The sequence below is a fragment of the Rhipicephalus sanguineus genome, chromosome 4 (assembly GCF_013339695.2).
Source record: "Rhipicephalus sanguineus isolate Rsan-2018 chromosome 4, BIME_Rsan_1.4, whole genome shotgun sequence".
NCBI classification, from domain to species: domain Eukaryota; kingdom Metazoa; phylum Arthropoda; class Arachnida; order Ixodida; family Ixodidae; genus Rhipicephalus; species Rhipicephalus sanguineus.
This window is the reverse complement of record NC_051179.1, coordinates 166,357,078-166,369,496: the sequence shown is the minus strand read 5'-3', so window position 1 is coordinate 166,369,496 and position 12,419 is coordinate 166,357,078. Positions and strand designations below refer to the sequence as shown.

The window sequence follows — 12,419 nt, the reverse complement described above, 5'->3', positions numbered from 1 at the left end:
TATAAAAAAATGCCCATCCATGCTTGAAATGAAATGTTTTATTTGTTTGCTGTTTTTATTCCCCCTCGTCACTGTCAAACTCGTGAAACGACAACTCATAGTCCAGTATACGACCGGCCACATGAGAACAGAATTTCGTAAACAACATTAGTTACGCATTCATTGTATTCATTCTTGTGTTTCCTTTTACGCAAGCGACGATTGTCTTAAAAAAAAAGTGACCGCAGGAGAGGAGGGGGCAGGGAGGGGGAGGGGTACTTGCTCGGTCGTTGGCGCTTATTTCAGATCTCCCGAGAAAGGGAAGGGGGCGCTTGCTCGGCATTTTACCGATACGAAATTTTCGAATGTACCGAAGTATCTTAAGATACAATGGCAATGTAGCGTATCGGATACAGTCAATGTTGTAGTATGTTGTATCTGTATCTAAAATACTTCTTGCCTGAATATCCTGTATCGTATCGCGATACAATTTCAAAGTATATTTGCCCAGCCCTGCGTGCAACGGACTAGTTATATAAAAGTGACATAAGGAAGCGCACGTGGGAATATGACAAGCAAGGCAAAACAAGTTTATCGGAGACTAAAGCGGAAAACCTTTTTAGCTCTCCCGGTTTGGCCCAGCAAAAACACTCAACACTTTTGCACTCTCATTGACCCACAGCAACTTGGATATAGATCACGGTGATGCTATTCCTTTTCGATGAAAGAAGAATATTCTGAAACAGGAAGAGCACTTCATCAGTCCATAAAGTGTTTAGTGGTCCCCGTCCGTATTTGCGTCGTCGATTGTGTAAATTTCAGGCCAGGTAAAGCATAATAAAAGCATGACGGAGCGTTTAATGCTATACAGCACCTGGTCAGCGGTAGCCTCGCTTAGAATGCTGGAGCGCAAGGCACGAAACAGAGCCGCAGAGAGCCTACAGTGCGGGATCGTGAGACGTGGCAGACAATTTTCACAACACAAGCATAGGACAAATTTATTTATATAATGACGTGATTACTGTGTCGACGGAAAACTTCGCCACAGTGGTTCATTCCGCAGTGTGCAGGCGACAGTGACCACTGTCGACAGAGATGAAGCTCCGCCCCCTTGCACCCCCCCCCCCGCTCCGGTAGATACGCCTATGGTTTTGCGTAATCTTCGTGCTTGCGGCTTCGAATACACTGGTGGCTGTTTATTTTGGTGTTTTCGCTTTCGTTTCGGATAAACGAAGGAATCATTCTGAACTTCTTTAGCCTGTTTGAACCGGTGAGCCTAAAATCTCAAGGTGGTGATGTGGAACTGCTCAACATTTGCTTAACTTCACCTTGCGAAAAAGCGCCTGCAGGCGCACGGAGTCAAACGGAGCCGAAAGAACGAAGCTTAGACATATCGATGTACTACCGATAATCCATTGCTGGCTGAAGCGCCATGCGTTGCAGCTCCCATACACACAAGCGCCAGATTTCCCTGTAATGTATAGGTAGGAAACTCTATGCCCGCCGCCGGCAAGAGCCAACGCCGCAACAACTCTGCCTATTTTGATGTACAGTCTAAGAAAAAAAAAGCGTATACGTGACTCTTTTCGGAAAGTTCTGACTTGCCACGTATAGGACTCTCTTTAAAAAGTCACGGTAACTCTCTTGGTGGGTCAGTGTCGGCGCGCTCTAGGACAGTTCCCTGACCCTCAAGGAAGAGTGGTAGGACTCTTATCCGAAGGATCACGTTACCACTTACGGGAGTCAGACGACTCTTGCCGGTAACGCTCCTACGGGGTCAAGTGACCCACACCGAACCGTCAAGCGACTCCACAGCTATTTTAAGCTACTAATTTTACCCTTGCTCTATTTTTGCTCGACTACTGTTGAAAATAGTGAATTATTCATTTTAAGCAAGTCCAATTATACTTTCCGTTCTGCCCAGCGACTGCAAAAAAGAATAGTTCAATTTAAGCGTGATTTAAATAAAACTCCTCAAAACAACACATATATTCTAGCAAAGTTATATAGAAAGCGCGAAGACATGGTCTTTCATTTCCATTTAACAAGTTTAAGTATTCCTCATTTACATGCTTGTATGAGTATAGCCAACTAAAATGTGTGACTGATGTGTATAGTGTCATATGGTCAAAATAATCTGCAGAAATCCGAATCATGTTTCAATCTTTATTCGTTATGATCAAGAATAAATCAAAAAGTGGTGACTGCTGGAGGCATCAGACTTGTGACTTGCTAGGCTGTCGCTCCTGTTCAGCCTGAGCAACTTAAAAAGGGTATCTGAAAAGCAGAAGGTGATAGTATGATGAGAACATGACATTGCGGTAAAAGTTTGCAAAATCTACACAATAAGTAGTTCACACAGACATAATGAAGGCTCACAACAAAACAACAAATGCAAATAGGCATGATAAGGAACCAAGTTTTTTGCCGTTATCGTGTGAAACACAAGTTGCAAATAGTAGCTTTTGCAACACGTCACTTGGCGAACAAACTTGCAGCACAAGATGATGTGAGGCTCTATTAAACAATAAACGAAATTGGTTTAAGCTATTTTGCGTGCGTGCCATTCACCTCATTTCCTACGTCGTCTTGTCCAACCAAAGGATACGTAGGACCGACTGCCTCGCTCGGTTGACAGGGCGAACGCCGCTGTTGATTTTTCCATCACGAGCGGTGAGGCGCCAGACCAAGTGGCACCTTCGTTTGCCCTAGTGTGGCTGTCAACTGGAGTGAAGAGGCGGGAGAAGTGATCCGGGGTTCTGGGAATAACCACAACATACACACTGCTTATTTGTGTTTAAAACCACCCTTTCTTCAACAAATCGTTACTGTACACACATCTGACACGGGTGTTTCGGTTGAAATAATTTCCCAACGAAAACAAAATTTCACTTCAAAGGCAGCGGGAACATCGTTTCGCAATAGGCACTGGCTATGCACGAGTGAAAGCACTTATTTTCTGAGAAATAGCTTCAAAATTTGGTTTCAGAATAAGCACGGCTTTGCGCCAGCATATTCCGACACCCAAGCACATCCTCCGGCAGTCAGCGGCACGCCGTGAGCGGTTATTGACCGCATGTTTTAGAAACGTAACCCATCCTTAAATACTGAGCAAACACATTCGAGTACGAGCGCCCGAACGACACCCAGCGCGCGCGGACGCCGTCTACGTAGAGATCAGATATGTCATATGCTAGAATTAGCGTACATAACTCCCACAATCACGTACGCTCACTTGATTCTGTTACAGCGTCATCGCAGATGTTGGCAAACTACGAAAAGTCACAGTTTCGCCGCAACGGCGAACCAATGAATGCGATAGCGAAAATTGGGTGACGCTTAAGCTTCGCCTTTAAGAGTTGAACGCGATAGCGATATCCTGCCCATGGTGCGCACTTCGAACACTACGACTGTTTAACAGAATGCGCGCACTAAGGTGTGTACCTATGTAATGGGTAGCATGCTTTAAGCCAGGAGCAATTATGCGCGAGAAACTTTTTCGTAGCTGCGATGCACCCACTACGTGGTCTTAAGGGAATACTCGCAGTAATATGTGTGTCTTTTGTAATGGGTGGCTGTCTTTAAACCTCCAAGTCGTTATGATACGGACGTAGTGCGACGTTCCATGGCAATGTACGCTTGTACCACGCAATATTACTGTGATATTACATGTCGTACTGTGACACCTGTATACAGGACGCGTATTTTTGGGAAGCATGAAAGTTACTTTCAGTGCAGCTCCAAGCAGAGGCGTGGCTGTGTGGTAGAACACCTGCTTGTCACGCAGACGGTCTGGGTTCGATTCTCACTCGGACCCAACATTTTTATTATTTATTATTGCGATAGCAATTATATGGACAGTCTCGGCTGGATTTTGCCGTCGCCGTCGCCGCCGTCATGGACCGTATATGTATAAGTATGTATATATATATATATAAAAGCCCCAAAGAAAAATAATTCAGAAAAATGCTTCCGAAGGGCGGAATCGAACCAGGGACTTCTTGCTCCGCAGCGAGTGGCGCTATCCACTACGCCACGAAACGCAGATCCTCCGCGTAGCTAACGGCGAGCGTTATATACATACCCTTTACCGCTGGACGGACTCAGAGACGGCAGGCGATAATAAGCGTTTCTTCATTATCAGCGAGATGGCGCTAGCAGCGCGACGGGCGCATTTAAAAGTCGTCGTCGAGCTCGCTCGCTTCTTATACTTGCGCAGCGAGAACATTGCCCTTCCGTTGTCTGCTCGCGCGGTTTTCTCGCGGTGAGGGGAAGAGGAATGTTTCACGTTTTCACCGTGATGTCCGCGCTCATGTTACCGAGCGTACGAAAGTCACTCGAGCTGAAGGGACGCCGCTAAACGAACAAACAGAAGATGAGCGCGAACTATCAAGTGTCACAGATCGACAGTTGAAGCACGCTAGTTTCCTTCGCTGCTTCGGCCGCCTTTGCAACAGGAACGCTGTTCAAACTGAGAGTATCCATTGGCGAGCCTCACTTCGTATAGCATTAATTTCTTGCTATCGCATTCATTGCTTCGCCCTTGCGGCGAAACTGTGACTTTTTTATTTGCAGCTTTTTCGATTTTTCGGTCACGGACAAGATAATGATTTTTCGCTTACAACCAACGGTACCGGCGCCGATTCCTACTGCGGAATTCCTGCGATACGAGCTCTTTAACGCTATCGCGTTAATAAAATGGAATGTAACGCGAAGGACGTAAAGCAGCTCGAAATTGCCAGAGCGTCGCTCGAGCCCAAGGGACGGACGAAAAAAACGCACACAGGACGAGCGCGAACTATCATGTGTCACAGCTCGACACTTGAAGCGCACTGCTGAAACATAAAGCAGGACGCACGAAACGAACGAACCAGTACACACAGGACGAGCGCGAACTCTCACAGTTGTTACTTATTTCTGTTTGAACAGCGCGCTCCTTTCGCAAACGCGGCCGCTGCGAAATGACCTTCGTACGCTATGAAGCTTCAGCGCAGACATCGCGGGGAAAGCACAAGACATACAACCCCCCCCACCTCCCCGGTCGCCCCCTTCTTTCCTCGAGATCAGCGCACGAGGGTGGCCACGCCTTGTAGGGCGAAGACCAACGGCGTTCTCATGAACGGGACCGCGGCCGGCCGCGGCAAAAATCAGCCGCGACTGTCCATATAATTGCTATCGCTATAAAACAGCACACAGAAACGAAGGAAGAAAGTGCACGACGACGACCGCAAGAACGCGCGCCGTCGAAAGTCTCATAGCTTTCTCGCCTTACCGGTGAGGCGTGTCCAACTTAAGTGACAAACGCGTACGTGCTGGAAGCATCCTACTATATCTGCAGGTCAAGAAAAAACATAATATATAGTGCGTGTAAGCGTTCTGCAGAAGGGCTTTTTTTTCACGTTCTCACGCGTGGAAGCACGGCGCACACTCAAGGTTGATGGAAACGTTGTTATGAAGTCGACTAAAGCGCACCTCAAAACGACATCTTGCACCTTCAGCAGTGCAGACACAATGCGCGATTCGCAAAAAATGACCCTTGATGATTGTTTGCATCGCTCATTTTATGGGAGCTTGTACAGCAACGCGCATACCGGTGTCCAACCCGTTAACTGACAGCTTCAGTTGGGCATCCGCAACAGCCCCGCGGACGCAGGATTCTGTTGGAAATGGCTGGCGGATAACTTCCTCAGAGCTGCTGCAGACGCCCAGCTAAATCTGTATAATAAGTACCTACGAAAGTACACTCACCGGTAACGGGCGCACGTTTTCCGTGACCGCAGCTCCATGAATATTCCACCCTCCAAGCGTGACTTCGAGCACGGAGCCTGACGTCAACGCCACCGAAGATGCGCATCTTAGTTCGAGCACAAAACTGCACGGCAGGCAACTGACGCAACCCACGCAACCGACGCAACGCATTCCAAAAGACCGAGCAGACAGAGAGGAGGCCGAGGCGCGGCGCCAGCCCGGCTGGCCCCGTCGGCGAGGGAGGCGAGCCACCGCGCCAAAACGGCACCGAATGGCAAACGCGCGATCCGTATGGCGCATGCGACAGCGCCTTTATCACGGAAGCCAATCGAAACGCGCTTCAGGAGCATCTCGTGACTCCAGCCCAAACGCTAACTCTCTTTCTCTTCGTCTCCCTTCCAAAAGGAGTCAAATGGACACCCGAAGAGAGTCACGCGGCCGTGACCCTCTTTTGACAATTTTTTTTAGAGTGTACGACTCCGCCTGTTTTCACGATATTTGGTGTGCGCGCGCTCACTTTTATGCGCAGCAACACCACTTACTTTGCAGAGTACAGTAGAGAGGAGGCGTGGGTTGTGCGCGCATATGCTTTTTTGTTTTTGTTTTTCGCTCACTCACATATGTTTTCGCGCGCAACGAGGAGGGACTTTTTTCGTCACGGCACGTTTCGCGTCGAGATCACCGGATCGCCGAGGGGTCCTCCAACATAGGCACCTAAGAGATTCGCTTTAATAACACGCCGCTCACAAATTGTCTGTTTAAACATTCTTCCGAGCAAGTAATGCGGCCGTATCATTTTGATGCTAACGCACATACACGTAATCAGAGCGTCTGCCGTGTTAGGTTTGTCTCTGTTATTTCAATTTTTGACGCCCAGCGCTATGTTCAGGTGGTAACACAAGCCGGTCCAACAGTATAGGCCGTCCTTATCCAAGTGGTAACCACAGTTATTCCAGTCAGAACACTTAGCTCTATGTGGTGACATTTATTTATGTTTCCTGCATGGGCAGGTAAGGTATTCGAAAGCCCACCTGAGACGAGGACGGAAACTCCTTCCAGTTGACGACTGTCCAAGACTGCGAGTGGTTCCAGCTGACAAGATGCGCGATATTTGGTGTGCCACGTGGAACCGGCCATGACACGGTAGAGTAGATGGGGGACAGGTTCATCTGGACACCGAGGTTGTGCAGTTTACCCAATGAGCTTAAAAATATCAGTGGGTTCTCCGCCTTGCGCTTCATCAGGCCCAAGGTGTTGGCTGAAGAATCCACAGTACGCCGTAGAATCGCCTGTAGACAGAGGAAGTACATATGAGCGAATGAAGTGCAAAGAATGAGTAATCGATCGTTACAATACCATTTGCCCAGAATAAAAATATTACAGCCCTACGTTACAAACACGTAGCTTTACAAAGTCACAGTTTTGTCGCAATGGCGAAGCAATGAATGCGATAGCAACAGATTTTATGTCACAGGAAGAACGGCAAGCAGCTCGAAACTTGCTGCGCGCTGCTCAAGCACAAAGAACGCACGAAAAGAACCCACAGGTATACACAAGACGAGCGCGATCTAACAACTGTCACAGTTGTTACATCAACTAGCCCCTGTTTTGGCTCGTCTAATTAGCACCTCACTCCTTTTTGGAAAATGCGGCCGCTGTAGCGAGCGAAGTGACTTTCCTGCGGTCTATAGCTTCAACGCAAACTTTGCGCTGAAAGCACAAGACAGTACAAACCCTCCCTTAAGAGATAAGCGCACGAGCACGGGCCACCACGTCCTATATGTCAAAGTACAAGTCGGAGGCGCACATTTCAGCTCCGTCGAAACACTAGACAGTTTTAGGATTGGAGACCCAAGGCGCTAGGGGACCGAATAAATTTGCGAGCCACCAGGGCACATTCAGAGAACCCAAGCCACTCTTCGGCTGTTGCGCTAACCTTGTCCCAAGACCCACAAATCGAACACTACCATGGGTCACCAGCGATATGACGCAAACGCAGCGCGGGCAACGACGCAACATAGCCTGCATCTCGCATAACTTGAATTTCGCCACGTGTGGCGTCCCGTGCGTTTGACACAACGCCGCATGCGTTTTATCCAAGTCTCAAACGCTGCTGCTCGTCTGAACACAAGAGTAGCCAACCCATCGCAGCTACTAGCGGGGTGATGGACTTTAAAGCGCGCCATTCGCTCCACCTAGCGTGTGTCAGTGAACACGCTCAAGCTCCCCGAACTCTGTGTACCGCCAGCGGTAAATGGTGTACAGATCAATCTTGATTTAACGAAGTGATCGGGACCCGCGAATTAGTTCGGTAAATCTGGAACTTCCTAAAACCTAGAGACCCACAAATTTATTGCCTAGTAAAAAAGCTCGTTGTTTTCGCCCATGCGCGCGCTTCGTGAACAGCGGAAGCACACAATTCCCGTAGCTGCCCAGTGAAACCAAAGCGTCCTCGGCACCCTCGTGTGCCTCAGCAAAGCGCCTCAGAAGGTCGACGGCATCCATCGCCTGGATTGGTGTGGGCACTAGACCTTAAAGAGTATCCGGATCGTTCGCATCTTCAGATTCGTCTTGTGCGCCGGAATCAAACTACACTAGCTCCTCGTCGTCGAGAAGTGTTGTGCCAGTGTCCGCATCTGCGTCGGCGATCACGAAGTCTTAAGTTATGATCTGCGGCCACCTCGTCACGCCTACGAAGTTCTTCCCTACAACTGCGCGATGCCTCTTCCTGCTCGTGTTTCGGGCTTGTGGAGCCCGACGCAACCTCATTGCAGCCTGGCAGCACACTTCCAGACATTCTAGACGCCACAAATTCGACAAAAAAATTATGCATCTTTTTTCCAGGAATGTCTTATTAAATCGGGCTTCGCGGCGAAGTTTATTTCGTTATTTCGAGTTCGTAAAAGCATTACGCATATGGGCAACTGCGCAGGGAATCGGAATTTGAACGTGAAAATGGGAAATTTGTAAAATCTTGTTTTGTAAAATGCAGTTTCATCTAAACATAAATAGCTCGCCGCTAGTATTCTGGAGGACGTATGGCGCGTGGCGGAAGTGTCTAGCGCAGCGCGCTGCGGAAAATATTTCTTCAAAATTATTTTTATTGCGGGCATATATATATATATATATATATATAGGACATGACGGCGACGGCAACGACAGAAACCTGCCGAAAGTGTCCATGTAATTGGTATCCGAATAAAAGCGGCTGCGCGCAAGAGGCATACGTTAAGGAGTTCTACTGCTTCGTACTACAAAATGATCAGTAATTTTTCCTACATAAATTCTCCATATGCAGCACAGCATTAGCTGAAGACCCATAACTTAAAGGGGCCCTTAAACGCTATCCCAAAAACCATTGAATGGCTTCATTGAAGGAGTTGTTACCTCACAAATCGACCGCCGCAAAACGTTTTACAATTCGTCAAGTACAGGCGCAGTAACAGAGATTTGACGCACGCTGTCACTGCTTTCTCTCATCTCTCGACCTAACGAGCGCGCTGGAAACTAAGCAGGGAGGGATGCCACGGGCGAAAGAAGTTACGTCACGCGCGCGTCATGACCTTGAGCACTTTGTTTCTAGTTTTTTATCTTTGAACGTGCTCCTTACTTACAGTGTGATCGCGAGCGTGGGCGCGGGGAAATGGCAGCCTCCCGCGGCGGCCTCAGTGACTATGCACCTCACGATGGTCAAATCAGCCAATGGCCGTGAAATTTGGGTATATGGCGCAGTAATATGGGCATGTGGAATAATTTGTAGAAAGAAGAGGGAACGATTGCTAGCTGATTTTAATAATTATTGGTAAATTCCAGGCCTCGCGCTGCGCTATAATGTTTGAATCGTGTGTTCTCAGGAGCCTCGACTACTGATGGGCAGCGCTTTCTGCCCATGCTGAAAAAGTGTTGCAGGACCACTTTAATGCAATACAAACCTTTTTCTTTCCTCCTAAATGTTCCGCTTGCGACTTAACGGAAGTTCTTCACGTACTCACGACGTAGCTAACCCTTTCCAAGCGGATATTTTATTTGATTCCAATGGTTTAGCGCATGTGATATCGGATGAAAGATGTTCCGCCTAGCTTTGAATTTCAACAACCAGCTTTGAAATTAGCGGTAGAGCAGTTTCGAGCGAGAGAACAGCATTTGCACATCAACTAATTTACTTTTAATTTCGGGGTTTACGTGACAAAACAACGATATGCTTATGAGGCACGCTTTAGTGGGAGACACCGCTGTTTTTTTGACCACGTGAGGTTCACTAACGTGCCCCTAAGTCTAAGCACTCTTACGTGTCTGATCGACAAAGCCGGGGCGATTACACGACGGTGTTTTCTAATATATCTGAAGGAGCAAACAGCACTGATAAATAGCAGTAACAATGCTGCACTTGCCTGAAGTAAATCGTGTGGAGCGACCTCGACCAGAATGGCGTCCTTGGGCACGTGCTTTAGGGCGTCGTAGAAAAGCACAGGGGACAGAAGGTTGTTAACAAGGTAGTCGGCTGAGCAGTACGCAGCAACGGGCTCATGCCAGCGACTCTGTGGCACCGACGAGCTGATCCATTTTTCGCTGCGGCGCTTTGGTTCTGGAATTACCTGGGCAGGATCATAAGGAATAATGTAATCAGTGGTAATTTATAACTTCACGTTCTCTCTTCGCAGTCTCTATAGGGAGCCCAAGTCCAAGTTTGGGCGCGACGTTCGCGCGGCTGAGGTATGCGTTACTGGGGGAAAACGCTGCCCGCAAAGGCAGATAGTCGCCGGATTTGCCAGCGGTGGCGGCAAGGAGAATGCGCGCATGCGCTCCTCATTCGGCCTGGAGCACTGCCAGTCAGCAATAGTTACATTGTGACGCCCAACAGATGCAATAAGAGAGCTCTGAGCGTGCACGGAAGCGGAGGCGGCAGTGTTGTGGCCCTGCATGCCCCCAGTTGCGAAAAGAGCAGTGGCGCCGCTCGACGTTGCTTTGGAAGCCTATGTGCTAAGTGCTGGAACGTGAATAAAGTCTGTCTAGTTGTAATGAACACTGGATTTCAGAGCACTGTCATGATGAACAGTGTAAACAGAAGTGGGCCAACGAAATGAGTCGCTTCTGGCTTGTTTTAGGAAACACAAGCTCCAATCCGCAGATATCGGTGAAGACATAATAATAATAATAATATCTGGGGTTTAACGTACCAAAACCACGATCTGATTATGAGAGACGCCGTAGTGGAGGGCTGCGGAAATTTCGACCACCTGGGGTTCTTTAACGTGCACCTAAATCTAAGTACACGGGACTCAAACATTTTCACCTCCATCGAAAATGCAGCCGCCGCGGCCGGGATTCGATCCCGCGACCGTCGGGTCAGCAGTCGAGCGCCATAACCACTAGGCCACCGTGGCGGGGCTACCGGTGAAGACAGGGACACGCAGCGGCAAGCCACGTCATATGACACACCATTCCACCTTGTTCCGAAGAGTGTGTTCGTGTCTCTCCCTTTCAGATTCTATGCGTTCCATTCTTCAAGCTTCATTTCAACATCCCCAGAGTGCAGCTGCCACAGCGACGTAGTGCTAACCAGAACATTTCTATACGCACTGCAGTGCGAGTGCTAAAAAACTTATCTTAGTGTCTTTCTTTCAGCGAAAGCAAAAGATGCTGGGAATATCATTTGGAGATATTCTGACAAAAGTAGCGATAAGAAAAGGTGATATTGCGTATATTAAACGTTATTCTAAATCACACTTTTATGTGTCATAGAAATACAAGGAAACATTTGGCGTACGCTCGAGCTTTGCCTTCGACAGTAGAACGCGATAGCGAAACCGGACCATGTTCGCATCGCCTTCCCAATTGCTAGCTTAGCTTCACCGAGAAGCGCGTCGCGAGGAAAGTCAAAGTGGGGACGGCCTCTGGTTCCTATATCTATACATGCAGCGCAACGAAGCACGGCCCCACGGCGGGGCGATGGCGTTTGAAAGCACGCCCATGGTCTCTTTGACCCATCTTCATGCCGCTGAAGAACATCGAGATGTGCGTACCACCAGCGGTAAATGGTGTATATAAATAGCTCGCCGTTAGCATGCTGTAGGGCGCATGCGTGGTGGCCGAGCCGCTAAACGCATCGCACCACGGCGCGAGGGGTCCGCAGGTTCGTTTCCCCGGTCCCACTCGAACCGAAAATTCTTTGTTATTTCTTTATTTGCAGCTACCTCGAATTTTCGCTCTCGGACAACGCTAATTTTTTGCGCACAGCCAAGAACAGCGACGCTGACGCCGAAATTTCAGCGAAATGAGCTTGTTAACGCTGTCGCGTTAAAACTGCACCACCACCAAAGCAGCTACAATAGTAGAGGGGAAGTGGAACAAAGCCATCCTTAACCTTGCTTAAGGACAGATTTTACTAATATTGCCGCGTCCATATTTGTGTCTGACTATACGCTGGCGAAGACAAGGAAGACAACCGGTGCGCTCGAGAGGCGCAGCGAAAAGGACTGAGAAAGAAGACGTTCTTGGCGGCTGCAAGCCTTCAGCGCTATCTTGGAGTACGACACGCCGTACGCCTTTCTGAATAAAGCTCCTGTGTTTTATAACCCGCGACACTGGTGGAGGTGCTGGGTACCATCGCCTCATGATCGGTACTCCTGTGAGCAGCCCTGCATCCAGCCCCACGAGACCGCCACGCGTGGAGACGCCTGTACACCGCTCAA

At 48.6% G+C, this 12,419-nt stretch overlaps 1 protein-coding gene across 1 annotated transcript in view; it reads right to left on the bottom strand.

Annotated features, from left to right (window-relative positions):
* LOC119391817 (fatty acid synthase) overlaps nucleotides 1–12,419 on the bottom strand; it is a 168,891-nt gene that overhangs the window by 73,261 nt on the left and 83,211 nt on the right. Inside the window, exons 10-11 of the mRNA XM_037659466.2 lie at nucleotides 10,119–10,322; nucleotides 6,759–7,016 (exon numbers count right to left, since the gene is read on the bottom strand). Coding sequence (XP_037515394.1) covers nucleotides 6,759–7,016; nucleotides 10,119–10,322 — 462 coding nt within the window. The remainder of the gene's footprint in view (nucleotides 1–6,758; nucleotides 7,017–10,118; nucleotides 10,323–12,419) is intronic.